General features: G+C 42.7%; 1 protein-coding gene and 1 long non-coding RNA gene across 5 annotated transcripts; both read right to left on the bottom strand.

Moving 5' to 3' along the window:
- Positions 1 to 20: 20 nt before the first annotated feature.
- POPDC2 (popeye domain containing 2) lies at positions 21 to 18,612 on the bottom strand. Of its 4 annotated transcripts, none has more exons than XM_032298971.1 (4): positions 17,644 to 18,609; positions 11,397 to 11,505; positions 6,367 to 6,619; positions 21 to 525 (listed from the first exon to the last, which is right to left on the bottom strand). In XM_032298971.1, the coding sequence occupies exons 1-4, from the start codon at positions 18,132 to 18,134 to the stop codon at positions 440 to 442; spliced, it is 939 nt and encodes a 312-aa protein (XP_032154862.1). In that variant the 5' UTR covers positions 18,135 to 18,609; the 3' UTR covers positions 21 to 439. The 4 variants fall into 4 exon arrangements, with proteins under 4 accessions (XP_032154862.1, XP_032154860.1, XP_032154861.1 ...); XM_032298969.1 differs by having other exon boundaries at positions 6,070 to 6,619; positions 17,644 to 18,607; XM_032298970.1 differs by having other exon boundaries at positions 6,211 to 6,619; positions 17,644 to 18,607.
- A 2,879-nt stretch (positions 18,613 to 21,491) lies between these two features.
- LOC116565417 lies at positions 21,492 to 22,934 on the bottom strand. Its single transcript, XR_004275430.1, has 2 exons — positions 22,740 to 22,934; positions 21,492 to 22,175 (listed from the first exon to the last, which is right to left on the bottom strand). It is a non-coding gene; the product is annotated as an uncharacterized LOC116565417 (long non-coding RNA).
- Between the last annotated feature and the right edge of the window lie 3,982 nt (positions 22,935 to 26,916).

Here is a 26,916-nt window from a genome sequence, read left to right as displayed (position 1 = left end):
GCAAAGAAACAACACAGGAAAAGGAGTTGAGTGATTTATTGAGTGCTTACTTGATGCCACGCCATGTCCTAGGTGCTTACCTAAATCAACTCATTGGATCCTCACAACAACAAAGTGAGGTGGGTTTCTTAACCCCCACTGTTTCGGATGAGGCTCACAGTGGCTATGTAACTTGCTCAAGATTCTGCAGCTGGTAAAGGATGGATTCTGTGCATCTGGACTTCCAATGCTTGCTCCTGAAGGAAGGCTTGTGAAGGTGAATTTCTCAAAGTCACCCAGGGCCCTTGCTGTAGCGACAGTGTTGGCACCTTCTGTGTCCTCTTTCACCTTGCCCATGAGCCTTCCAGTGGGTGGGGAAAGAGGCATGCCTATCAGTGACCATTCTGTGAACACAGAGAGAGCTGTGCTAGCCACAGAGAAGAAGGTAGTCCAATAATCCTTAAAGTTCAGGTGTGTGGGTTGGAGCCAAAGGGGCCTGTCCCCTGGATATAACTTGAGAGCAGCTCTGAAGAGGAATTCTAGAAGCTGTGGAAAGAAAAAGAGGGAGGATTTTAGCACTATGTCTCCAGACAGTTTGCCTAACTTCAAAGGGTTCTTTTCAGTTTTTTCTCTTCCTCTACCAATTCCCAATGTTTTAGCTATACTCACTGCCTGACATGATAGAGGCAGTTGTACCTTTGAATCATTTCATACTAGAATATTAGGGCAAGTCAGCTTGGAAGGTATCTAGCCCAATCCTCTCCTCCTGTAGAGACCAAGAGATTAACTTTTGTTGCTTCCTATGAATATTCTATAGAACTCTACCTCTTACCTAACCCTATCTAATTAAAGAAACCCAAAAACCTGTATTGAATAGTGGTAAGTTTCATAAGACTCCTGACTTCCATTTTTACAGAAAGAGGAGTAGGAAAACGAGGCCTGTAAGACAGAAGTGGAAGCATAACTCAGCTGCTGTGATTCAGAGGGCAGCTGGGGAGCTGCTGCCTCTAACTTGTCTGACTAACAACAGCACCTGTGGCAGGTAGAGGTGGCACGACCCTCTAGAGACCCGTGCTTTGGCCGTGCCACTTTCAAGAGCAAGTTTTCTGTGCCAGGACTCTTTCCAGTAGTTCTGTGAGGAAAGCACCGTTTGCTAGCACTGACAGCTACCAAGTACCTTACAGCTGCTTCTGAGGGGAAGAGCCTGATGACAGTGTGACTCTAATCTGCCTCCTCCCAAACAGATGAAGGAGAGACGACTGAGGTGTGACTTAGTTATTCAGGGCCTAAGGAGCTAGCACATGCTTTCTTTAGGCCTCCACTTTTTGCTGTTCCTTTTGTTGTCAGGGCATTCTGCCAGCTGCCACCTTCCCTGAAAAGCCAAACGGGGAAATAAGAGGGAAATCATCTATCTCTGGTAAAAGAAGGAGAAAGAGACTGATAAACAATTGTACATACAATAGAATTTTAAAATACGCTACACATTTAACTAATGCTTCACAGCCTAAAAACTGCCTTTATGTATTTCATCTCAATTACCCCTCACCGCAACCCAGAAAGGTAGACAGAGCCATCCTGGTCCTGTCCTGCAGATGAGGAACCTGCTTTCGATGGCAGGTAAGTGGCCAGACTAGAGTTCAGATCTTAGAACCACAGAATCCTATTAGAAGTTACCCTAATAGCAATACTCCAAGGCATCCTTTTCCCAGAGCCTGAATCATCTTATAAAATCTCTGAGGTTTCTTCTGGCCCTGCTTGAACTCTCCCAGTGATGAGTAACTCTCATTATCCCATGAGCAATCCAGTATTAATACTAAGCTAAAATCCTTCGTATAACTTTCATCCTATTCAACTTCTGCCCACAAGAACTACACCAAATTAAGTCAAATTCTAATTCACATTCTTTTTAAATTTTGAGGATATTACACTTGCCCTTTTCTTGCAGATTAAATATTTCCAATTCTTTCAAGTATTTATCACATGATTACCTAGAACCCTGCCTGAAATACACACTAAATAGTAAGTGCTTATTGCATTGCTTCTCTAGCCCTTGGTACTGTGTCCTGGTCCTCCTGTTGAGGGGCTCCTTCCCTTACCTCAAGTGTCCTCCGTTTTGTAATCTGTTCATCATTTGTTTATTTAACTAATAGGGAGAAAAGAAACAGTATAGTTTTTACTTTCCAAGCTGCAGAGTTTTCAGGACAATTGAAACAAAACAAAAATTGTCCAAATGTCAGACAGTTTTTTATTTAGTCTGTGATAACGGATTCATTATTTCTCTCAACAGACTACCTCAGAGCTGCATTTCTAGAAGAAAAGCCCCTCATTTACCGAGCATCTCCTGTAAGTAAGACACAGAATGGACCCCTGTGGAGAGTGGCCATAGAATTAAACAGAAAAATTCTAGTGAAGGCAGGGGTCATTTGGGGTCTGGCTGGAAGGCCCTGCATGAATACATTATCCTGCAGCACAGTTTTTGCCTGTTAAGAGAAGCAGTACCCATTTTCCAGTCAATTTTGGGTACCACCAGACTAAAAAATATATGTCTCTTCAAAAAGGAGCTCCAGGGGAAACTCTGACTATTTTTAGTTGGTCTTAACTTGGATTAGTATGAGAGGCAAGCACTGGAGTCACTGTGATGAGGCCACATCACTCCTAACGATGCAGAATTCAGTCAGCTTCATGCCTGTTTTGTAAGTGCTGTGCTGGGATGAATAGCAATGAGCTTAAAATTCTGATAACTAACAAGCCAGGAAATAGGTAGTGAAGGGTGCCCTACTTTATGAAAGAAACAATAGTAAATTGTTCCCAATCATAAGGGAACATGCTTATTCATTAGAGTAATAACCTTCTAACAAGTTTGATGGTAAATAAGTCAGACCAAACATCCAAAACACAATTCCCGAAAAAGAACTGAGGTTAAATTATCCCATTATCACAGACTACATTGAAAACTGTCAGAAGTTTGGCTAATTTGATCCTGTTTTCAAGTTGTTCTGGAAACCTCTATGGCCTGAAAAGTAAACAACATAATTTTCCTTTCTCTCTATTGCTTAAACAAAGAAACGTGAAAAATCTACTCTCTCCATATTGCAAATTCCAGTGTTTTAGAAAGTGGGCTTCATCAGCAGTTTTCTCATCTTGAGTTTTAGAAAAGGTCGAATTTGAAAAGAGGTATTTCATATGATACTATGTATTCAGGGTTGAGGGCCTGGGGACTGAGCTGTGATCTCCTCTCTCATAAAGTATGTGCACTGTAATCACATGGTAGGTGATAGATTCTTCACAGACACAGAATGGAGGGAACTTCTAGCAAGCAACATCTACCACCACAAGGGAGGGGGAGAGTCCCAAGGTGCCAGAGAAATCATAGTGAAATATAGCAGAGAGTTCTTGCTGAAGGACACTCAGACATCCTGGGGCTTATGTACACTGAACTGCAGACTGATTGCTTGCTTTGAAAAACTTATCCTTGCCTTCTCAGATCAATCCAAGAGCGTTCCTGGGGATAGTTGGTTCAACATGCTCAAATGAAGAAAGTAAGGCTTAGTGAGGTTGTATGGTTTGCAAAAAGTCACATATGAGATTAGTAGCAAAGCTAGACATAGAAGCCAGGACTTTGGGCTCCCAGTCCTGGTCTCTTTTTATGTACCATGCTGCCTGCCTCCTGATGTTCTGAAAACATTCCTAAAGCCAGGGATTTTTACAACTTTACTTGAATGGTTTTCTTTATAGGCAGAGGGAAAAGTACTTTGGAAGAGTTAGGATTAAAGATCTTTCCAAAAGATCTTTGGAAGAGTTAGGATTGAAAACTAGTAAGTTGGGGGTACAGGTGTTTATGAGGAAGAATAGATAGAGCAAGGCAAAAAAAAAGTAAGAAAAGAATAAAGGAGGTAATAGGAGAGACAAATAGATGAACAATAAAGGGGAAGAAAACAAAAGACAAGTTAAGAGGGAGAAATGAACTGAGAAGACAGAGAAAAGGGACACTTAAGAGCAGCAAACTGACCAGGTGTGGTTACTCATGGCTGTAATCCTAGCACTTTGGTAGACCGAACAGTAGGGTTACTTGAGCCCAGGAGTTTAAGAACAACCTGGGCAACATGGGGAGACCTTGTCTCTATAAAAAAAAAAAATTAAACATTATCCAGGCACGGTGACATGTGGCTGTAATCTCCATTATTTGGGAGGCTGAAGTGGGAGGATCACTTGAGCTTTTGACAGTAGAGGCTGCAGTGAGCCAACATGGTGCCACTGCATTCCATCCTGGGTGACAGAGTGAGATCCTGTCTCAAGAAAGAAAAGGACGTGGGGAAAGAACAGCAGATGGAGGCAATCAAGGACTGAGAAGAAATCGGAGAAGAAAGAAGAGAAAAATAGAACCAAGAAAAGAGAAGAATACCAGGAAGAACAACATGAGAAAAGAGCTGCTGTGAGCTGAAGAGAGTGTATAGGTGGATGGGCAAGTTGGACAGAGGAATCCATGGGGCATAAGGAGCATGCGTGGATGCAGGTTGAACGAGTAGGAAGGTGAACAGCTGTACAAAGGGAAAGGAGTGATCAGAGCGGCCAATGCAAACTTGGAGGAATTCAACAAAGTGATCTGGGATGTTAGACTATCCTTGGAATTACCTCAGAATCAGCTGAACTATGGTTCTAAGGACACTGGTAACATAGGGGGTTGTAAATTCCATATCTACAAAACCAAATCCCTAACCTTTCATCAGCCACCTCTGTTGCCTCTTTCATCATTTAAATAACCTGTTTTTCAGAATATACAAACATTCACTCATTCATTTCATGTACTCTGGAGGCCTTCCTTACTGGGCTAGTTTCTCAGTAATTTATTGGTGCTTTCTAAAGAATGGTGGGTCTCTCAGGGGCCCCCTCACTCAGAAGTGCCTTCTAAATTGGGAACAACGGGATTTTCCTCAGGAAATTCAGGCCTACATCATGGTTGGATGGAGTTCCAGGGAAAATGTCACAGCATTGTGAGGGTGGCAGGGGGAACATGAGAACAATTTCCCAGAACCACTGAGCACAGCTTTTCTTGTAGACTCTCTGGGGAGGGAAATTCTGTGAGGAAAATCCTGTATGCACTCTTAGGCCCTCCAGGATTTATGCACATCCTACCTCCCATAGATGTGGGTGACTGGGGAAAGCCAGGCTGCCATATTACTATTTGATCACAGTAACATTTAATCCCAGTAGTATCTAGTACTCTGTCTGTGTGATCAACAAACACATTCTCCACTGGATGAGAGGAAAGCAAGATGAGGACATTATCCTTCCAAGGCTATTAGCCCATAATCACAAGCCTCTTTAAACTATGCAATTTTAACAGAGATACCTGCCCAGTCTAGGCTAAATAACAACTGCTTTCCAGGACTGACTCTATGCCAGGAAGAAAAGGAATAGGAATTAGAACACTGGCACATTCTTTTTCTTTTAAAATGCATGCCACACGGCCAGGCACAGTGGCTCAAGCTTGTAATCCCAGCACTTTGGGAGGCCAAGGCGGGTGGATCACGAGGTCAAGAGATGGAGACCATCCTGGTCAACATGGTGAAACCCCATCTCTACTAAAACTACAAAAAATTAGCTGGGTATGGTGGCGCGTGCCTGTAGTCCCAGCTGCTCAGGAGGCTGAGGCAGGAGAATTGCTTGAACCCAGGAGGCGGAGGTTGCGGTGAGCCGAGATCACGCCATTGCACTCCAGCCTGGTAATAAGAGTGAAACTCCGTCTCCAAAAAAAAATGCATGCCACAAATAAAAGCACGTGTAGCCCCAGCTGTGGCCTCAGCCATTAGAACAAACTTGCAAAAAAACTTAGCAATCTACCTTAATGTATCAACTAGCCCACTTTTCAAAATGCAACCACAGTTAATAAAGAATGAGTTTTTAAAATCACTTCATGCCTTGCATGCACCCAGAGTGAGTTGCTGTCTGCAAAGTTGGGTTAATGCCACATTCTGTGAGTCCTCTAACAGGAGATGTTCCACAAGCAATTTTTTGTTTTTTTTCCCTAGCAAGCCGAGTTAAGGCCAGCCGTTGACAGGAATGTGCGGCAGCTGCCTTCTGAGTACTTACATAGGGTCCTGGGCCGGTGGCTGTGCCCCTGTTAGTTCTCCCTTCACCTCATGTACTCCCCATCACTCCTATAATCCATAAACGACTCTGATCCTGACACCTCCTCAAAATCCTCCAGCACCAGACTGGTGGAGTCCTCACCCAGGATGCCGCTGTCGGGCCTGGACATCCTGGCCCGGGAAGGAGGTGCAGGAAGGTTGGTGGCAGCTGGAGAGGGAGAACAAGGGGCTGTCTGCTGGAGAGATGTGGGCGTGCCCTGAGGAGGGGACACAGATGACTCACAGACTTCTTCATCACCCTTCTCAGACTCTGGTCCTGCACCTGCAGCAGTGGGACCCAGGACATGGTAGAGGCTGGGAAGGCGGATGTCAAAGCGCAGCCCAAACTTAGCAAAGAGCTTGTCATTGAGAGTGTAGAGCTTCTCCGAGATGTCGTAGCCCAGCAGAGCTGAGAAGAGGCAGGAGATGTATCGCTCTTTGGTCAGAAGAAGGTGGAGACTTTTCCTGGGCCAGGAAATGTAGCTACATGAGGTCTCCGCAGTCAGAGTGACCTGAGAGGGGTCAGAAGCAGATAGTAAATATTTAAACTAGAAAATTTGTCCATGCTGAGCACAGAATCATACAGTCGCTTGGCAAACAGCTGTACTTTCACCGTAGAAGCTGTGTGGGTGTACCCCTCCATAGCCTTGCCTTGAGGAGGTCCAGTGGATGACTTTCACTTGCGTGCACTGATATGGGGTTTCCTGTGTTAGGAGCCCTGGGGTCAGCCATTCACTCACTCACCCATCACCTCCTGGAGCCTCAGTTTCCACATGGAGTTTCCTCATCTCTAATTCTGTGGTTCTGTGGCTAATACCATTAAGGACTTTAGAAGGTTCTGAGTCTTGTGGTTTTGAGACAAAGAAAGAAGGGGCCTTCTGGTGCTCTGAAGAGTGGTTGAAATGCTGATGACTATTCATTTTAAGAATGAGGAAGGATAAGATATTGGGATAGGGACACAAAACAAGTTGGAAAGTTCAGTTGGAGACAAAGCTTCTGATAAGCTATGCCAAGCTACATCATGTGGATGAAGCACTGGCCTGGTATTCAGGTCCACAAAATCGCTCTTCACTTGGCCACTTCAAGTAACCAAAAGAATCTGATGAATGACTTCAGAAAAAGGGCACAGAGGAAGACAAACTCTAAAGGGCAGAAAATCAAAGAGGACCCCATTCTCCATCTGATTATTCATCTAGGAATTTCTGAGCACTCACTATGCACCCATGATGCAAAGCTAAATTATGCTTGCATGGGAAATAAGCAGTAACATGTGTCTGGCATGCAGTAGGTACTTGATAAATCCTGTTGCAATAATGATGGTTTCATGTTTCAGCTTTACCTCTATCAGTTGTGTGATGTCAAATAAATTACTTAATCTCTCTTGCCTCATAAGAGATAAAATAATACAATCTGTCCATTACTAATAGTTCAGCAAGTAGTTGTCACAATCTGCCATAGCCTTTACCTTAGATGTACGTATGAATAATTCCCAAACAAGAAATCAGAGTACCCAGCATGAAGCAGGTGCGTTTGAGCAAGAGCTAAGCTGAATGTCAATAATGCCCTTAAAGCCAAACCCAAAGACTACGGGCATTCTTATAAATATGCTGTAACTTCTTCCATCTCAAAATAAAACAAACTTTTACAAATAAAAATTCTATTTCTTTACCTCACTTCCCTGGCTAGCTATCACTCCACTAATTTGCTTCCCTTTTTAGCAAAACTCATTTAAAAAAACCAAAAACCTGTTTATACTTACTATCTCCAATTCCTCCCTTCTCACTCTCTTAAACCAATAAGGCTTTGTCCCTAGGAGTTCACAAACACTGCTCCTGTTAAAGTCACCAATGACCTCTAAACTGCTGAGTCTGATGGTCAGTTTTCATGGAATCCAACCCCATCCATTTCCCCCTCCTCTTTGATGTACTTTCTTTACTTTGTTCCCAGGATGCCATATACTCATGATCCAATCTTTTATGATTGTTCCTTTTTAAGTTTCTTTGCTGTTTCCTCCTTTTCTCTCCAACTTCCGACCACTAAAGTATCCCAGGGCTCTGCTCTTGAACCATTCCCTCTTCCATCCACACTCGCTCCCTTGGTGATCTCATGCAACCCAATGGCTTTAAATATCATCTGTATATAACCAACTCCCAAATTTATGCCACAGGCCCAGATCTCATTCCTGAATTCCAAACTTAAATATCCAATTGCCTATGCAGCATCTCCATTCAAATTTCCACAGATAATGCAAACCTAACATCAAACACTGACCTTCCTAGTCCCCCCAAAGCAACTCTGCCTGCAGCTTTCTTTATCTCAGTTGATAGCAGCACCATCCGTCCAGTTGCTTAGGTCAAAAGCCTTAGTCTTCCTTGATCCTCTTTCTCTCACATACTATATCCAACCCTTTAGAAAATCCTTTTGGCTGTATCAAGACAATATATGCTCCACAGCATATATTATGTGATCTTGGTGCCTCATCACCTCTACAACTTTCTCTCCTGCCATTCCCTCCCCTTCCTCTTTTGTTTTCCCCACTAGAATGTAAATTGAATGAGGGGAGGGACCTTCCTCTGTTCTGTTCACTGATATATTTCAAGTCCTTTTAACAATGCCTGGTATATACTAAGTTTTCAATAAATATTACTGAAGTGAATAAATGAATCAAGGGAAGATGACCAATCTTATATGTTGCAAAACAACCTAATGTCACTTTCTTTTTTTTTTTTTTTCCCGAGATGGAGTCTTGCTCTGTTACCCAGACTGGAGTGCAGTGGCGTGATCTCAGCTCGCTGCAACCTCTGCCTTCTGGATTCAAGCAATTCTCCTGCCTCAGCCTCCCCAGTAGCTTGGATTATAGGTACCTGCCACCACACCTGGCAAACTTTTGCATTTTTAGTAGAGATGGGGTTTCACCATGTTGGCCAGGCTGGTCTCAAACTCCTGACCTCATGATCCACCTACCTTGGCCTCCCAAAGCGTTGGGATTACAGGAGTGAGCCACCGCACCGGCCCTTAATGTTACTTTCTCATGTCCTGTATAAAATCCTTCCCCAAAGGTCCTCTTGAAATCTGCTTCTTGATTGGTTCTCCCATATATACAGATATGACTGTTGTAAAGTTTTGACAACTATTTAGCTTTTTCTTTAATAACCACCTCAGATGTTAGTTGAATGAAATTAATGAGATAACATATGTAAATAGGACTTGGGCCCAGTAAGACAGGATGCAAATTAGAAAAACAGTGAAGATTTTTGTGCGATCCCTCCTGTGCTGTGTTCTTGATGACTAACGAGTGTCAGGGTGCTGAACACACAACGAATTCTGATTTAATTGAATGTTTGAGAGGTCTGGTAGAAGGCTGATTGATTTATACTAAGTACAATGTGAATTATAATTTAGGCCATCACTGTGGATTGCTCTCTCAGTCAACAAAGACCATGTAGTTGCAAATGGCAAGGACAGGATGAACTCTAACTTAGGATAACACTTGACATTTGCAAAGAGGAAATGGGACTTTACACAGCCAATAGCAAATGTGTGGCTCTTATTGCTCCCAAAGGAGATGCACACTAAAAATATAAATGGGAGAAATATGACCATTCCTACATTCCAGGCTGAGAGGCCATGTGGGGTTATAGCCCTGCCTCTTGAGCGTAATTTAGGGGAGGACACCCGGCTTACCCACCACCTGTTCCTCCATGTCAGTGTCAGAAACAGCCCTGGTCCAGCTGGCTCAGGACCTGACTCAGCCCTTCTGGAGGTTCTCATGTGGCTGAGGGAGTTCCTGAAGGAGGTTTCTGGGCTAGTTAGAGAAGGTGTGTGGAGGGAGGTCAGGGAAGGAACATGATGGAAGGGGATCTGCGGCTGGTGACCCTGTCAGTGGGATCAAGACTGCCTCTCAGGCTCCATCATCACAGAGCCAAGTGTCAGGGTGTGGGCAGAAGCAGGCCCTGCCAGGTGGCAACGCCTGGTGTGTGTCTGTTCCGGGGCTGGCTCATATGCTGGCTTGAGGGACTCGCTGATAAAAGTAGTAGGCGACACATGGAACCCAGTGTTTCCAGTTCCAGCAAACTATCCAGGCAGGGTAGTCCTTAAAAGGGTGGGTGAGTGCGTGCATGCGTGTGTGCATGAGTGTGTGTGTGTGTGTGTGTGTGTGTGTGTGTGCATGTGTGTGTGTGTGTAAACTCTACTCTTCTGGTGACCCTCCCATTTTAATAAAGAACAGAAATGTTAGATCTAGGCAACCTGGCTTTGCCACTTTCTAGCTGAAGACACTGGGCAAATTATTTGATGTTTTTGGGCCTTAGTTTCCTCAGTTGCTAAATGGGGTAATAATCATATTCAACCATAGAGTTGTGAGAATCAATGAGGCAATATGACATGTAGTGCCTGCCACATGCAAGCCATTCAATAAGTGAGAGCTACAAAGGAAGTGACCAAAGTCTGAGGGATTGGCAAAGATAAGAGTAGGGGCCAGGCAGCCAGGCACCCGCGTTGGAGCATATATGTGAATGCCCCATGGAGTCCTCTGACACCAGCTTCCTAGTGGCAAACCAGTCCAGCAATTCTTTGCTGAACAGCTACTGTGCTCCAGGTACTTTTCTTTAGAGTCTGGGGACAGAGGGAAAAGCCTTGATTTTTACTTCAAAGAGTTCACTATGCAGGACAGAAAGAAGACCAGACTGTTAGAACAGAAAGCAAAATATGCACCAGTTAGCATAAGTAACAGGACTAAAACAGGCACACAGGAGCACGAGGCTGTGGGGTGGAACCTGGTGAGGTCAATCTGGACAGGCTTCACAGAGGAAGTGAGGTGCCATGGTCTCATCTAGAAGGGGAAATGCATTTCAGGTAGAGGGGAGAGTAGAGGGCAAGGACAGAGTAGCAAACCAATGTGGTGTGTTTAGGGAAATACTACTAGTGGTTCAGCATGGCTAGTATGAGCAAAAAATATGAAGGAGGGAGGGCTGGAGATGTGGCTGGAGATCACTAAAAGGTTTGTTACCTGTAAGGAATGTGGGTTTTTATCTTGTGGCACTAGGGTCTTCCGGAGAGTTTAAGCATACAAGTAACACGGTGTATCCAGAAGCCAGCATTTGCCGCCCCTACCTCCCCTGTGGCTAGGAGCCCAGGCACTCTTTCCACAGAGGAAGAGTGCCCTCACCTGTAGCTTCACTCTGGCAGTGGTGTGAAGGACAGACGTGAGAGGGGAAACACTAAGGCACAGATATTGCTGGGCTGCAGTGGGACGCGGTGACGCAGTGCTGCCACGGGGCTCCCTGTTACCTGGAACACCCCGTCCTCAGAAGGCTGTAGTGATTCCCACTCAGGAGAGTCCATGAACTGATACGGAAAGATGTAGTGCAGAAACTGCCCATCCTGGCTCACACGAACCCTGGCAAAAGAAGAGAAGAGGTCATGTGGGAAAAGAAAAATGGCTTCCCAGGTCGCCTATGCTGAAGTTATGTGTCACTGATTAGCATGAATCTTCATGTAGAAATACTTTGCCAAAATCATGGTAAAACCCAAAGCTAGACTAGCCTAGTTACTGCATGCAAGCAGTTCAGAGAAGGAACACATTGAGACTCCCTGAACCCTCATTTTCCTCCTCCTTCTCCTTACTTGTGGTTTTCAATTTGAGGCTACAGAGTAGAAGCCCCAGGGAAGCTTTTAAAAAACGACCTAGGCACTGGGTGCGGTGGCTCACGCCTGTAATCCTGGTACTTTGAGGGGCTGAGGCAGGCAGATCATGAGGTCAGGAGTCAAGACCATCCTGGCCAACATGGTGAAACCCTGTCTCTACTAAAAATACAAAAAATTAGCTGGGTGTGGTAGCACATGCCTGTAGTCCCAGTTACTTGGGAGGCCGAGGCAGGAGAATTGCAGGAACTCAGGAGGCGAAGGTTGCAGTGAGCCAGGATTGTGCCACCATACTCCAACCTGGTGACAGAGCAAGACTCCATCTTAAAAAAAAAAAAAAAAAAAAAAAGCACCTAGGCTTGGGCCTTATCCCAGAGCAGTTAAACAAGAATCCCTCTAGGTAGGATCTGGATGTTATTAGTATTTACATCTCCCTAGTGTTTCTAATGTGTAGCCAGGATGGAAACTACTGCTGAAGAACTCTGCTGCTGGCAGGGCGTGATAGCTTACGCCTATAATCCCAGCACTTTGGGAGGCTGAAGTGGGTGGATCACCTGAGGTCAGGAGTTCCAGACCAGCCTGGCCAACATGGTGAAACCCCACCTCTACTAAAAAATTAAAAATTAGCTGGGCATGGTGGTGGGTGCCTGTAATTCCAGTGCCTCAGGAAGCTGAGGCAGGAGAATCACTTGAACCCCGGAGGTGGAGGTTGTAGTGAGCCAAGATCACACCACTTTACTCCAGCCTGGGTGAGAGTGGGAAACTCTGTCTCAAAAAAATAAAAAAACAAAAAAAATCTGCTGCCTATTTAAGTTTACAACATTTACATTAATTAAAATTAAATAAATTTAAAGATTCAGTTCCTCACCTAATTACATTATAGGTGCTCAATAGCCACATATGACCTGTGGCTACAATGCTGTACAACATAGATCTAGAATGTTTCTGTCATCACAGAAAGTTCTGTTGGTTGGTGCTGCTCCACAGGTTCTCCTTTCTCCCTTCCCAGTAGCTACATGATGATCCATGCTTATATTTAACCACTTTGTAGACTTCAAAGGAAGTGGAAGTCTACTATAGGCCAGACTCTGCTAGATGCTTTACAAGTGTTCTCTTATATAATCTTCACAATACCTCAAGGTAGATTATTCTTTTCTGTATTTTATAGCTAAGGAAACTGGTGCTCAGAAGGGTTGAGTGGTAAGCTTAGGGTTACATAGCGATCAAGTGGCAGAACTAAAATTATATGTTCTTAGCACAACACCCTGTTGCCACCCTATTACCAGAGCTTCGGGTAGGTAGTGGACTCCCCTAGTATGACCCGTTCCCTGACCTCTCTAATTATAGGTGACAATAACAGCTTGTTTCTTTAGACAATGAGATCCCACACACCCTAACCAGTTGATGGTCCCAGGGTGAACACCTAACTCAAGCTAAGCCAATCAAATTCCTTCTCTGGGAATCTGGAAATGGAATTGACTGTAAATCATGCCTTGGATGGGGACACTTATCAGCCATTAACAAAACTAACACACTCCTCCTTGAAGAAACTTAAAAAAAATTTTTTTCATCACATAACTCAGACTTTGAAAAAGCATAGGTTCCAATTGGCTGTAGAGAAAAGAAACTTGAAATCACATAAAATGTCCTAGTAGGACACATCCTTGTTTCTAGTACTACCTGAGGCTCAGGTGCATCTTTTTTTGAGTTTCATGAGAAATCCTTTTATCTTTTTAAATAAAACTACCCTCCCCTCTTCAGTTAGCTAGAGCTGGTTTCTGTGGCTTTAGTCAGAAATCCTAATTAATATATTTGCTTTAATTTTATGAATATTCTTATCCCATACTACCAATAGGTTAAGCAACTGCTCTTGACTTGCCCATGACCACAGGCTTGGTTTCACAATTTAAGGAGTTAGGAGCCTCACTATTGCTGCTTGCTGCCTTTGTACCCTTGTGGCTATGCCTAGCCTAGTGCTTTGCCCCTGCAGGGTAGGGGGACTGCATTCTGTGAGAATTTGTTAGAACTGATGGCATATCGTTGATGATGCCTGGGGACAGGGAGTGTATTTCAGATGTGATATCACATCTCGAAATAATTAGAATCCAGCATGGGCTTTATCCTCCCTCATCCCCCAACCCCTGCCCAGAAAACTCAGAGTTCTGTCTTTAAGCTTTCTTCTAAAGTGAGTTATATCAGGCAATGGGGTACCTCTATTAGGCAAAGGGGAAGATGAAAAAGATCTCCAAGGTACACCTCGTCCATTTGGGGGAGCTATCCTTCCATTATTTCTGGAGGTTTATTGGCTAAACAAATATTCATTGAGCAACTCCCATGTTCCTGGAGATCTGGGAATACAGAGATGGGTATAATCTGGTCTTTGTTTTGAGGATTTTGCAATTTAGTGGAAGTCACAGCCACGTGAATAACTAGCTGCAAGTCAATGTGATAGGTGCTATTGTGGAAAAGTAACAGAGGAGGGAAAGAGATTGTTTCTCTTTGGGCAGCAGACTTCTTGAAGGAAATGACATTTGAGCTGAATTTTGAGGGATGCAAAGGGTATTGAGAAGCAGATAAAGACAGGATGAACAAAGATCTGGGAAATCTAGTGTGGCTGTCTGTTCTCTAGTATCTGCTTTCTTCTCTTCCTTAATGGTACTAGATTGTAACTGGACACCTGACTGCAGAGCAAAAATCAACATTTCCCTACTTCCCTGGCTGCTAACCATTGCCATATGATAAGTCCTAGGCAATGGGACACCAGCACTCCTGAGCCTTGCTCTTAATGCATGCCTAGGTATATATGTGTGTATACAAATTACCAAAGACCATCACCAATTAAAAATCGGTGCTGCTCCACAGATTCTCCTTTCTCCTTTCCTAGTAGCTACATGAAGATCCATGCTTACATTTAACCACTTTGTAGACTTTGAGGGAAGTGGAAGTCCACTATATACCAGACTCTGCCAGACACTTTACAAGTGCTCTCTTATATAATCTTTGTACCTACTATCTGACAGCCTAAAGCTGGAAGACAGGAGGGGATATAGGTCTCAAAACCAAGCTAAAGATGGAGTTGGCCCATAGCTTCTGATGATACAAACATACTTGCTCCTACAAGGTCAGGTAATATATATAGAGAGAGTACCTGACAGAACTTCCCTGAGTAAAAATGAAATGCCATGTTCTCTCATATCGGGGTCTTCACATATTTTGTCTCTAACTGGACCTCTTCTCCTCAGGTCTCAGCCTAAACATTCGTTCTTCCAGGAATTCTCCTCTGACCTCCCCAGAAAAGTTAGATCCATCAGTTACATGCTCCTCTTGCATTTTGCACTTCTCTGTGGAAACACTCACTATATCAATCATTACCATAAACATTAACTACAGACTTTCTTGATAGACTGTAAGCTCTGTGAGTGCAGGACAATATTTTTCATATTTAACACTGCACCCCTAATCCCACACACTCTGAATAAATATGGAAGGGGGAGAAAAAGGAAACAAGGAAGGAAAAAAGGAAGGATGAACAAATGAACAAAGGTAACCAAGGAACAAATTCACTTGTGTCACCATAAAAAGGGATCAAAACCTCACTGAAAAGCTCCCCTAGGAAAGGAAGACAGCAGAAGAGAATGGCGCTGCTGCAGCAAATGTCAGATCCTTAGGCAAGGATGCTCGCCACCCAGGCAAGCCACCAAGGAGTGACAACCGTAGAGTATAAATAACATCTAACGAGTGGGAATGCTGTGCCCTTTATCATTTGCCTCTTCTTCCTTCTTGATCAATTGGATGATGAATGATTTTCTCCTATATGAATAGCTTAGATAGTTGCCTACTCAGGGGGTTGTGTATATGGAAGTTTGTGTTTTGAATTTTATATGAGAGAAACTGTCTAACAGTAAGCAGTGCTTAACAGGGTGACAGACTTTGAGGAAGTCACTTTGCCTCTCTGAGTTTTGATAGATTGGTTTCTTTTATGAAAATAAAAAGACTTCTGAGGTGTGGGCAAAGGACTCTGGAGAAGTGTACATGTGAGATGGGGAAGTCTGCACAAGAGTCCCCACTTCCTGTCACTTCTTGTCTGCTGCTTTGGGGTGTTTGGTTTCTCACTGTAACCAGCCTGTGGTTCAGCGATTCTCCTTTAAAACTAGAGCCCAGTCATAGACTAGAAGCCTTTTCCCCTATGTCCAGCTCAGCAAAGCCGAGACAGGGTGACATTGAAAGATAACAAAACCCTTACTCCAAACCTTGAAAGACAAGAAAAAAAATCAAAATTGTCCAATTTCTAACTCAGCCTTTTGATGCTAAGCATACCAGGAAAAGATAAACTGAGCGGCAAGCCCCCTCTCCCCTTCATAGGAAAGTGTTCTTACGGAAGTTCACAGCAAATCTAATCTACCTGAACTCTACAGTAACTGTACATGCTTCCAGCAAATGAGCACCCTTCACTGGAGGGAGCACTTCCACTAGTCTTAATTTCCTCCTTTGAACAGATGAGCTACAAGGGGCAAATAACATCATGGGTCTCACGGATAAGCAAGTTCTCTAAATTGTAAATTATCTTTAAGCATGGAATGATAGGTGGCAAACATTTTTGCAGTAGTTATATGTATTTGTATTTACACCTATATTTGTTTACAAACAATCGCATTGGTTTACACTTTCGGTTCACCCATAAATGAAATGAAATGTCTCCCCACAAATGTCTCCCCGCATAGCTCACTCAAACTGGGACCTCTGAGCTCAAACAAAATCAAAACATACATACATGATACTTTGGGTTCTATAAACGAATACATAAATGTGTATTATTACCATTAGTGGCAGTGGTAGTACCATTAGCATGATTGTCAAACTTTTTTCCCATTGTGTGGTTGGCAGTATTATCTGGATTTGATTTGTTTTTTCTTGGAATTGAAGCTTTCTGATTCCCATCTTGCCTTTTCTACCATATTCTCCTGGTCTCAAGAAAGCTGGTGGAGTGGGGGTTGTGGTGCTCAAGGGCCACTAGGGCATTATCAAAAAATCTACAATTGCCTACCAAGTGTGCAGCACAGAGCCCCGTGATATTTTCTCAGAAGATATCAATGGCCAACATTCACATCCAGGTTGACTTGGCAGACACTGATCCTAAGACTATTTCTGCCCATATCTGACTGTCAGCCTTCTCCAAAAGAGGCAGTACTTCCACAAAAGCCTTGATGAGATAGGTGTGAGCATCACTTCTCTTCTCCCTTTGTTGGGCCCTCAGATTTACAGTACTATACTTGGCTTCTTGGTCTGCAAGAGCCTCAATAGAACAATTGGAAATGGGAAAGTGGGCAAGTGGCATTCACTCTCCCTACCTGGCTGCATACAGGTATCCCAAACACAAGCCGGGCTGTTTCCTTGATGTCTTGGCAGGGAACAGGGTTTATGAGAACCACTCCCCTACCCTGACCTCCCATTTCTGGCATTGTTCCCTGAACATAGTTGGTGGTTAGCAAATGTTAAATTTGAATAAGGAACAGATTAACCTTACTGAAATGTTTGTTTTCCAAAGTTTACAGAGATATTGCTGCAGCTTAGGCGTCACACACTGATATGTGTGTGGTGGTAGATGGGTTATTACGGCCCAGGCTCAAAACACACTCACTGTACACCTTCCAGCAGCAAGTGCACATGCAATCATTCTGGGCAGCCAAGAAGATGCCTCATGAACTGGTTTCTTCTTGGAAAATACCAAGAAAGAGGAAGCAACCCCACTCTTAGAATAATCTATTTTGGTTTGTTTGACTTGTCACATCCTTCCCTCAATGGAAAGGGACATGAAATGGAAAGGGCCATACTAGGAAATGATAAGTGTGGGCTGGGGAAAGAAAGAAATTCTGGGCAATGCAGAGTAGCTTACCGGCCAGAGAGCAGCAGGGACAGGCGGTTGATGGGTGTCTCGCCCTCCACGGCATACGTCTGTTCAGTGGCCAGAGTTAAGACCTGCTCCTCGCAGCAATGAACAATCTCCTTGTATGTCTGTAGGGGCACCTGCAGGGGCAGGTACAGCGCCTTGTAGAGGAGGTCGAACTCCTCGGGGAGGGTGTCCTCGCGCAGGCGGTATACCAGGTGTGCCAGCTGGAGCAGGCAGACCAAGGCCAGCAGGAAGCTCCAAAGAACAATGTCCACACCACAGGCACTGAACCAGCCCCACAGCACGCAGCACAGGTAGCCTGCACTCAGGAAGCCAAAAAGATAGAAGCATCCATACACCCCGCTGCCCCCCATGAAGCCCAGGAGTAAGAGGCAGTTGGCTAGGTGGTAGACAGCCCCTTCCACATCCTGCTTCCAGCTAATGCACGCTGAACCCTGCAAGAGAAGCTGGCCCACTGTGCTGCTATTGGTGCTCATCTTTGAGGCCTCTCAAAGCCTCACTGGGCTCTAATACTGTCCTCACATAGGAAATTCAGAAAATGAATGAATCTCAGGGGTCTTCTCACCTCTGGCTTCTCATCACCAACTCCACCTTTCTGGGAAGGAATGCTTCCAGTGGTTTTGGGAATGAATGACGGAACACAGCACACTTCATGGAGAATTCAAAAACTTCTTGCTCTCTCTCACTCTCCCTTTCTCTCCCCTCAGCAAGGCTCTGGCTCTCCCTGCAGAGCTCTGGCAAGCTTTCTTGGTTCCGTGTTTCTTAGGGCAGTCTTCAAATTTGGTTCTTAGCAGAAAAACCTAAATAGTCGCAAGGGATAGTAGGACTATAGGACTGAAAAGCCCAGCAGTGTGGGATGAAGCGGCCACATCCTGCTCTCTGTTTTTCCCAAGCAGAATGCAGAGCGCCAGCATGGGAGGCACACTTGTGTTCCATTTGGAATGTGTTCTCTCTTGGCACCGGAAGAAAGGGTGACCCCAGACGGATACCATGTTTGGAATTGGAATCCAAGAGGTACTAGCAGTGAGAAAAAACAGGCCAGGCACAGGCAGCCTGGCATAGCACTTAACATACCTCTCAGAGGACGAGATAAGACCTCAGGGTGAGAGAGGCAGACAACGAGAAAGGAAAAGTGAGCACAGAATTCACCTTAATGCCTCCGGCAGGTCCCGAGCTCCCTGTGGGGACAGCCAGACAGCACTCCTGAGTGAGGAGGACACATCAGAGCAGGAAAGTATGGGACTATCATCAGAAAAAATCCTAACAGTGAAAACTGGAAAACCCCTGAAGGCCTTTATTAAGTCACACTGCAAATATCATTAGGTATTTATTTGACATCCATTTAACAAAAGTAGCTACATAAAGCAGCTTTTTGAATTCTAAGCTGACTTTTCCCTGCATATATCTGGATCTGGTAGTAGTAAACAAGTAATCATACATTGACCAGATCATCATCCCACCCACTCCAGTGTTTCCAAATTATAATTCCCACCTATTAAACACCCATGAAGTGCCAAGCCTAGATGAGGCATTTTATATACTTATAAGTTAGTTGTCACAACAACCTTTCAAAGTAAATATTATTCTCCTCCTAGATCTGGAAGAAACTGAGGCTCAGAGAGGTAACAAGTTCCCACAGATAGTAAGTGGCAGAGCCAGGATTTGAACCCAAGTCTATCAAACTTAATACTCTGTCCCAAGGGGTTTGCCAGTAAGTGAAAGTAAAGGACTAGATCTGTGACTTTTAACTCCACACTTCTATGAAGTCTAATAATTTTCAAGGAACTTCTGGTTGAACCTAGGAATCTACTTTGTGCTGCCAAGAGATAAAGCTGGAGTATGCAAACATTAAGCTAAGAAATGTTGGCTGGGAATAGTGGCTCACAACTGTAATCCCAGCACTTTGGGAGGCTGAGGTGGGTGGATCACTTGAGGTCAGGAGTTCGGGACCAGCCTGGCCAACATGGCAAAACCCTGTCTCAACTAAAAATATGAAAATTAGCTGAGTATGGCAATGGGCGTCTGTAGTCTCAGCTACTCAGAAGGCTGAGAATCGCTTGAACCCGGGAGGCAGAGGCTGTGGTGAGCTGAAATTGCGCCATTGCATTCCAGCCTGGGTGATAGGGCAAGATTCTGTCTCAAAAAAAAAAAAAGAAAAAAAGAGAGAAAGAAAAAAAGAAATGACTCTATGGCTTCCAAATGACTCCTTGATTCCCCTTCCCTGCTGCTGGATTAGCACTTACTACCATTACTCCTCTTGCCCCTGAAGTACAGCCAGGGTGCTCAGTAACCCCCAGAACTAATCAAGGACTCAATCCATAGGGACTTTTACACTGCTGCTATAACTTGAGGAAAATTTATGAGAAATTAGAAATTATGAAATATGGTGAGGGGGAGATGTTTTCACTCAACAATTATTTATTGAGTGCCTACTATGAGCTAAGAACTTGGGGATCAAAGATCCTCAAGAGAAACTTTCCCCCTGTTAGGGTAAAGAGACCTCAAAAAGCCAATTCAATGTGTGAAGCACAATAACCAAGTTAAGTTTGAAGGATGGTGGCAGCCTAGAAGGAAGGGTGGCATCAGGAAGAAAAGATGCAAAGAGCTGGCCTCTAATTTGAGGTTTAGAGGTTGAATTCACCAGGTAGGTAGAGGGAGAACAGGATTTCTAGTGGTGAGAATAGCAGAAGCATGGGCACCGAGGTATGAAAATGCACAGCATGTTGAAGAAAGCCAGTGTTGTTAACCTAATTAAAATCAATTCTGACCAACAAATGTATACCCTATCTCCTCCTTTTTAAAGTTAAGAGGGAAAGAAAATCAGTAAAGCACTAGAGTGTCTGGAGAAGAAATGCCATTGAGGCTACTCCATGGACATGATTTGGACTCAATGTCACTTGAACAGTGGAGTTTGGGGATTTCCATATACTGCTTTTGTCACTTGCCTGCCTCCCAACCAATCCCCCTATTTTAATAAGCAGCAGCTGTTCATTCTTCCACCACAGACATGCAACCCCTGAGCTTCCAGAGTAGCTGTCCCTGCCAGCTGTAAGCAGGGAAGTCAGAAGCACAGAAACGGAGAAGCAACCAAGGCTCTGCCCAAGATAGAATTTCAACAGCTCATCTTTCTTAGGAGACCTGCCAAATAGGTTGGCCCTAACCCGTTAAAGAGACAGGCAGACCCATTAACTCTATGGTTCACTTGTCCTGCTGCCCAGACTGCACTCAGCCTGCTTTCCTGTCAATCCACATATGTGCTATCTCGGCAGGGGTATTAACATTTATCAAGCAGTTATTGTTTCCTCATGTTATCTTACTATACCTATTTTTTAAATAAAATAGAAGAAACAGGCTCAGAGAGGCTAAGGAACTTGCCCAAGGTCACAAAGCTAGTCAGAATAAAGATTAAAGCCTAGGTCAGTGTGTCTCTGAATTGTATATTCTCTACAACGTATTAATAGCATCCTATCAGGTACTTTTGGGAGTTTATATGTCTGCATACAAGCTCATCTATTCCTGCTGGAAATTTGAGTATGATGTTAGGATGGCATACGTCAGAGAATCATGGGTGCAAAAACCCCACACGTGGCCTGCAGTAATAGTGACATTGATGTCCACAGGATGGGACCTGTGATCAGAATACAACAATGAAAAGTTGTGTCTTATTTGTTTTTAAGCCCAGATTTGATAGAAAAGGAAGGGAAAATGTACTGTCTGTCAAAATGGTAAGTTCTTATAAGGAAATACATAAATAGGAAGGCAGAAGCATAATAAAAAAAACATCTGGGAAAGAAAAAAGGGAAGAACCACAAGTTTTCTCATTGTTGAGTTGATTCAATTCAACAGGCATTTATTCAGGACAAACTATGTGTTCCAAGAACAGGGGATATAAAGATGAAGAAGACAATTATCACTTCAATAAACTTTCAGTCTATTCTGGGATACTGACCCAGAAACTGCAATCCAATAAAATAAGTGTACCTAGGATTCAAAGAAAAAACACTGATGAGAGAGCAAATAATTCAATCCATAGGGACTTTTGCTATACTGCTATAACCTAACTAAAATTCACGAGGTTGGGGGCATGATGGCTCATGTCTGTAATCCTAGTACTTTGGGAGGCTGAGGTGGGAAGATCACTTGTGCCCAGGAGTTTGAGAACAGCCTAGGCAACATAGGGAGACCCCTGTCTCTTAAAAAAATATTTTTTTCACAAGAAAACATCATAGGGAAGGTGACTTTTAAGCTGGTCTAAAAAGATGAGTAGGTGTTCCCCAGCTAGAGGAGAGCATTCCAGGAAGAAAGAACAGATTATAATGTCAATTCCAGAAGTAAAACAAAATACGTGGCATATTCATACAGAGAACACCTTGTTGTAGGTGAATCAAAAGGAGCAGCAGACAAGAGGCAGGTGAGGCAGGCTGCGGACAGCTTATGGAGTCAGCGGAGTTAACAGTGCCTCTCAAGTGTGATCATGAACTCAGCCTGGTCTTCAAACTGTTTGTTACTGGTCCATGCTGGAATAAGGACAGAAATTGTGAGGGTTTAGACATTTTTACAGCAATTTCACAGAGAAACTATGGCCTTTGAACTAATAAAAATTCTGGGTTTGTATATTTTTAAATCTGTATGGGTTTTTTATTTCATTTCCCTAGTGTTGGTCTGTGATGAATTGAGGGGGGGAAAAGCTAGTTCTTCACCTCATAGTTTGAGAAACACTGAGCTTGAGGTTAATGCTTTCCTAATAAAGATACTAAAATAGAACAGAGGCATAATTTTATGCTCTGGACACGAAGTGTCAAGCTGATCTTAAGCAGACACTATTCGTTGTCTCCCATAGCCATTTCCCCTTTTTCTTTAGTTTATGCAACTCTAATTTTGCTTGTGCAATATGTTAAGGAAGGTGGGCCTCTCCCCAAGTTGCCATAGCCTGAACTAAGATTGGTTAAAGCCAAGCACAGTATCTATTCCCCTTGTTAGTGACTGGCACAAGAGTAGGCATGTGACCATTGAAATGGAAGAGAAAGTAAGTAGGGGAGCTTCTGGGAAAAAGGATATTCTCTGATAGACAGCAAGCCTACCTTTCATCCAGGCTTGAACAGTTGTGTGATGATGTAATACTTGAAGTTACCACAGTCATGAGATATGATAGCCTAAGGATGAGAAGGATAAAGAGCAGAAAAATAGAACAAGCCTAGGTTGGTTTATTTGTTTAAGACAGGGCCTTGCTCTGTCAGCCAGGCTGGAATGCAGTGGTGCAATATCGGCTCACTGCAGCCTCAGTCTCCTGGGCTCAACACCTCAGCCTCCCAAGTAACTGAAACTACAGACATGTACCACCATGCCCAGCTAATGTTTTTTTTATTTTCTGTAGAGACAGGTTCTCACTGTGTTGCACAGGCCAGTCTTGAACTCCAAGACTCAAGCAATCTTCTAGCCTCAGTCTCCCAAAGTGCTGGGATTACAGGCATGAGCCACCACACCCGGCCAAGCCTAAGTTCTTGAAAGCACCACTGAGCCAGTCTTAAACCTGGAGTTTTTAATCTCCAAACTTCCTAACAGGGAGACAAATTACTCTTCTGTATCTGCTGTGTCAGTGTAGTTGGGTATTCTAGTGCTTGCAGTTGAAAGCATACTAATTCAGATCTCCCTAAGGACAACTCTTCAGAGAACAGTTCTCTGAACATCTGCTAATTGTCTTATTCTATAAAAACTGAACATTGGAATTATTATGCTCTACCAATAATTTTCTCTCAAAGTTTGAGTCAACTATGAGAGGAATTCCTCCTATAAACTTAACTTGACTGTTTAGGGTGACCTGTTAGGTGAACAAGATTAGTGGAAAACTGTCTATTCAATATCCATATACCTCTTCCTCAATTGTGACAGAATTTGTTTTGTCCAGATATCTAACCTACACATGGATCTAACGAGAGTGGGGCAGGGCAGGGGGTTGGGGGTGGGGAGAGATCTTATGTAAGCCAATCAGCATAAGGTATTCTGTTGATAACTATTATTGGTCCATAAAAATACATATAACCTTATTTGGCTCAATCAGACCTTAAAAAAAGGGACTAAGAGTCTACACCCAGGGAATAATTTCTCTCTTCTGCTGGACTTGAACAAGAAAGCACATGACTGGCTTCATCAGTCCTGGACGAGAAAGCTCTGAGATGAAAATAACTTGAGTCTTGGATGAAATCAGTGACCCTATGATATCACCACATCTAGAGCTGACTCAAACTGGACTCCCAGCTATGTGAGTTTTCCTTATGAGGATTTTCTATTACTTGCTATCAAAAGCACCGTAATAGACACAGATGGAATATCTAGCAGTTTTTAAGAGCTAAAGAAATAAATACTGGGCATAATCACACATGTACCATTTAGAAAACCATCTTGGACTATCCATCAAACCACTGAGTATTCAATTTATATTTTTATGGCGTATATACTTATATCCACTAGACTGTAAGCTCTTTGAGGAAAGAGTCTATGACTTACTCCTAATCTCTGACTACTCTGTATAGTTGGCATATAGTATGCCCTCAGTAAGTGATAAATCAAACAACCTCTCATATTTAAAAAAGGGTCTGATTCACACATAAATTATCAACAGTAGGGCTTTTCCCTGTAAATAACAGCCCTTCACTAAGTATGCATTAAATGAATTTATAACTACAAACACATGATGTTTATACTGGATAACTAGTACACCAAAGAACACTGGGCTTCAACTCTAATGACCTAGACTCACATCACAGGTTACCAGCTATTGGATTAGGGTGATTTCCTTAACCTCTGAGCACCTATACTCACTGGTAAAATAAGGATCATGATTTTTTCCATCACATCAGAGGTCACATCAGACCTGTGAAAGACACAGTAATCCAAAGATAGGCCTTGCTTTAGGATATGATCCTGTTTTCATCAATCTTCAAGTCTAACATTTCAAGGTTAGACAAAGGGAGGACTGGAGAGAATAGTGTGAATATATCCATGTTGAGTTTAGTCATTATTGTGAAGAGCAAGGGCTTAGCAAAGAGGTGTAGTACAATGTGGTTGTTACCCACTATGAGACCAAGTTCTTCATTTTTCAAGTTACTATGGTAACATCTCTTACCATTATTACTGAAATGCTGCACATCATCTTTGGGAAGGCTTACGCACTAGGAAAGGGTGAGGAGAGGGTTTTGTGAGATGTACTTTTAACTGCTGCAGAGGTCAAAAAGGGTGCTTTTAGTTCCTTTACAAATCAGGCAAACATACCAAACTGGCAAGTTTTAAAAAATTGTGTTGCTCAGAGATTACAGAAATCAGTGCTCTCAGATACTAAGGTGCAAATGGATATCTTTTTTCTAGAGATCGAGGGCAGTCCTCACCCAAAGGCTTGAAAACATGCATGGTCTCTGGCCCAAACTTAGCTGACTGATTAGTAAAGGACACTTGTAAAGAGTCTCCCTAAGGAGACTTCTATTGTAATATTATTACAGAGTAGCCAAAAGAAAAAAGTAAAAGGTGTGTATACACACACACACACACACACACACACACACACACACACGGGGGATGGGGGAAGAGAGAAAGGGGGAAGGAGAGAAAGAGGGAGGTATGAGAATGTCATCGAAGAGAGGTCCTATTGTAGACTGGTGGGATTTCAGGTGATTTCTTCCTTATTATGTTTCCATTAAACCAACCAACAAAATAAAACAAACAAAAACTCAGAATTTAGGTTATCTGACATATATCCTGTTCCAGACTGAGACCAAATTCCTAGAATGGCATCTGACATACAGAAGGCACTCTATATAAAGTATTTGTTTAATGAATAAATGCACAAATGTACAAAAAAAAAATAGGGTATTGGTTAAATTATGGTAAGTCACAGAATGAATTTATATAGTCAATACAAAGGACACTGTAGACAGACCTATACTCATTGATGGCAAAATACATTAGGAGAAAAACATGATAATGTTATAACCTTATTAAAAATATGTAACATAGAAAAAGTTTTATTTTAATTTTAAAAAATGTATAAATGTATAGGAAAAGTCTGGACTAGCATACATCAGAAATTAACAATGGGTGATAAGGTTGTTGATTTTTTGTTTTCTTTTTTGTAGTTCCAGGACATATTCAAGCAGAGTTTGAATCACCATCTGCCAAAGATCTGTATTGGGTGGGAAGTTAGTTCATACCTGTCTTAATTGTCCAAGATTCTACTCTTCACTTAGATTATCTCTGCAAACCATAAAGTGCTTACTAAAAGTATTATATCCAAATAAAAACTCAAGTAAAAATATAAACAGAAAATAATAGAGAATACTAATAACACTCAGTGCTAACTACTGTGCCAAATGCTTTATATACATAATTTTTAATTAGTACTTACAATCTTGGAAGTTAGATATTACTTCTATACCTGTTTTTGTTTTTGTTTTCAGCTGAGAAAAGCAGGCCCAAAGAAGCTATGCCTTGCTTGAGGTCACACAGCCAGCTGCTGAACCTAAGTCTGTCATACATCAAAGCCATGCTCTTAATGAATTAGGAAAGAATACTAAGGAATCATCTGATTCAGCTCCTTATTTTATAAAGGAGGAACTTTTCCTATCAGACAATGACACATGAACTTTACATATCCTCTTAGTTATGTTCTCCGTATCTTTTGTTCTTGAGATTTTTAGACTTCAAATGTGCTTACAAGCAGAATGACCAATTACTTCATTACCCATAACCAGCTAAGAGGATGACAAGGTTGCTATACTAAGGAAATCACACTCTGTTCAACTCCAGACATCACCATGGCATAGCATTGAGCTGTTTGATTAATGACTTTTAGTACCAATTCAGCTTCTTGCCTAAGCCAGCTTCTAAATAATAAGAGACAACTGTCTACCCTGTAGGCATTACACTTAAGATCCTAGTCTATTCTAAAATGTAACTAGCCATGTACAGATTCATAAAGCCAAACAGTTGAGATCTTCCAAGCCAAATCACCCTAATTTGGTCCAAAATTTAAACTAACTTTTCCAAAAGACAGCTAGTAATGAATAACAATAATGGTTTAAACATTAAGACTAAAGGCTTGTTGAGTTCTTGCTTTTAAGAAAGTTAAAAAAAAAAAAAAAAGTGTTGAATGAGATGATATGGCTACCATACTGATTCTGATTTGGTAAAGGGTTATTCATTTTTACTTCTATGCACCTAATTCTGGAGATTTCATTGGCTGAGATCAGTATCTGCTTTCTCCTGACA

This window comes from Sapajus apella, unplaced genomic scaffold (assembly GCF_009761245.1).
Source record: "Sapajus apella isolate SASKATOON/1434 unplaced genomic scaffold, GSC_monkey_1.0 scaffold40, whole genome shotgun sequence".
NCBI classification, from domain to species: domain Eukaryota; kingdom Metazoa; phylum Chordata; class Mammalia; order Primates; family Cebidae; genus Sapajus; species Sapajus apella.
This window is presented reverse-complemented; position numbering and strand designations above follow the sequence as displayed.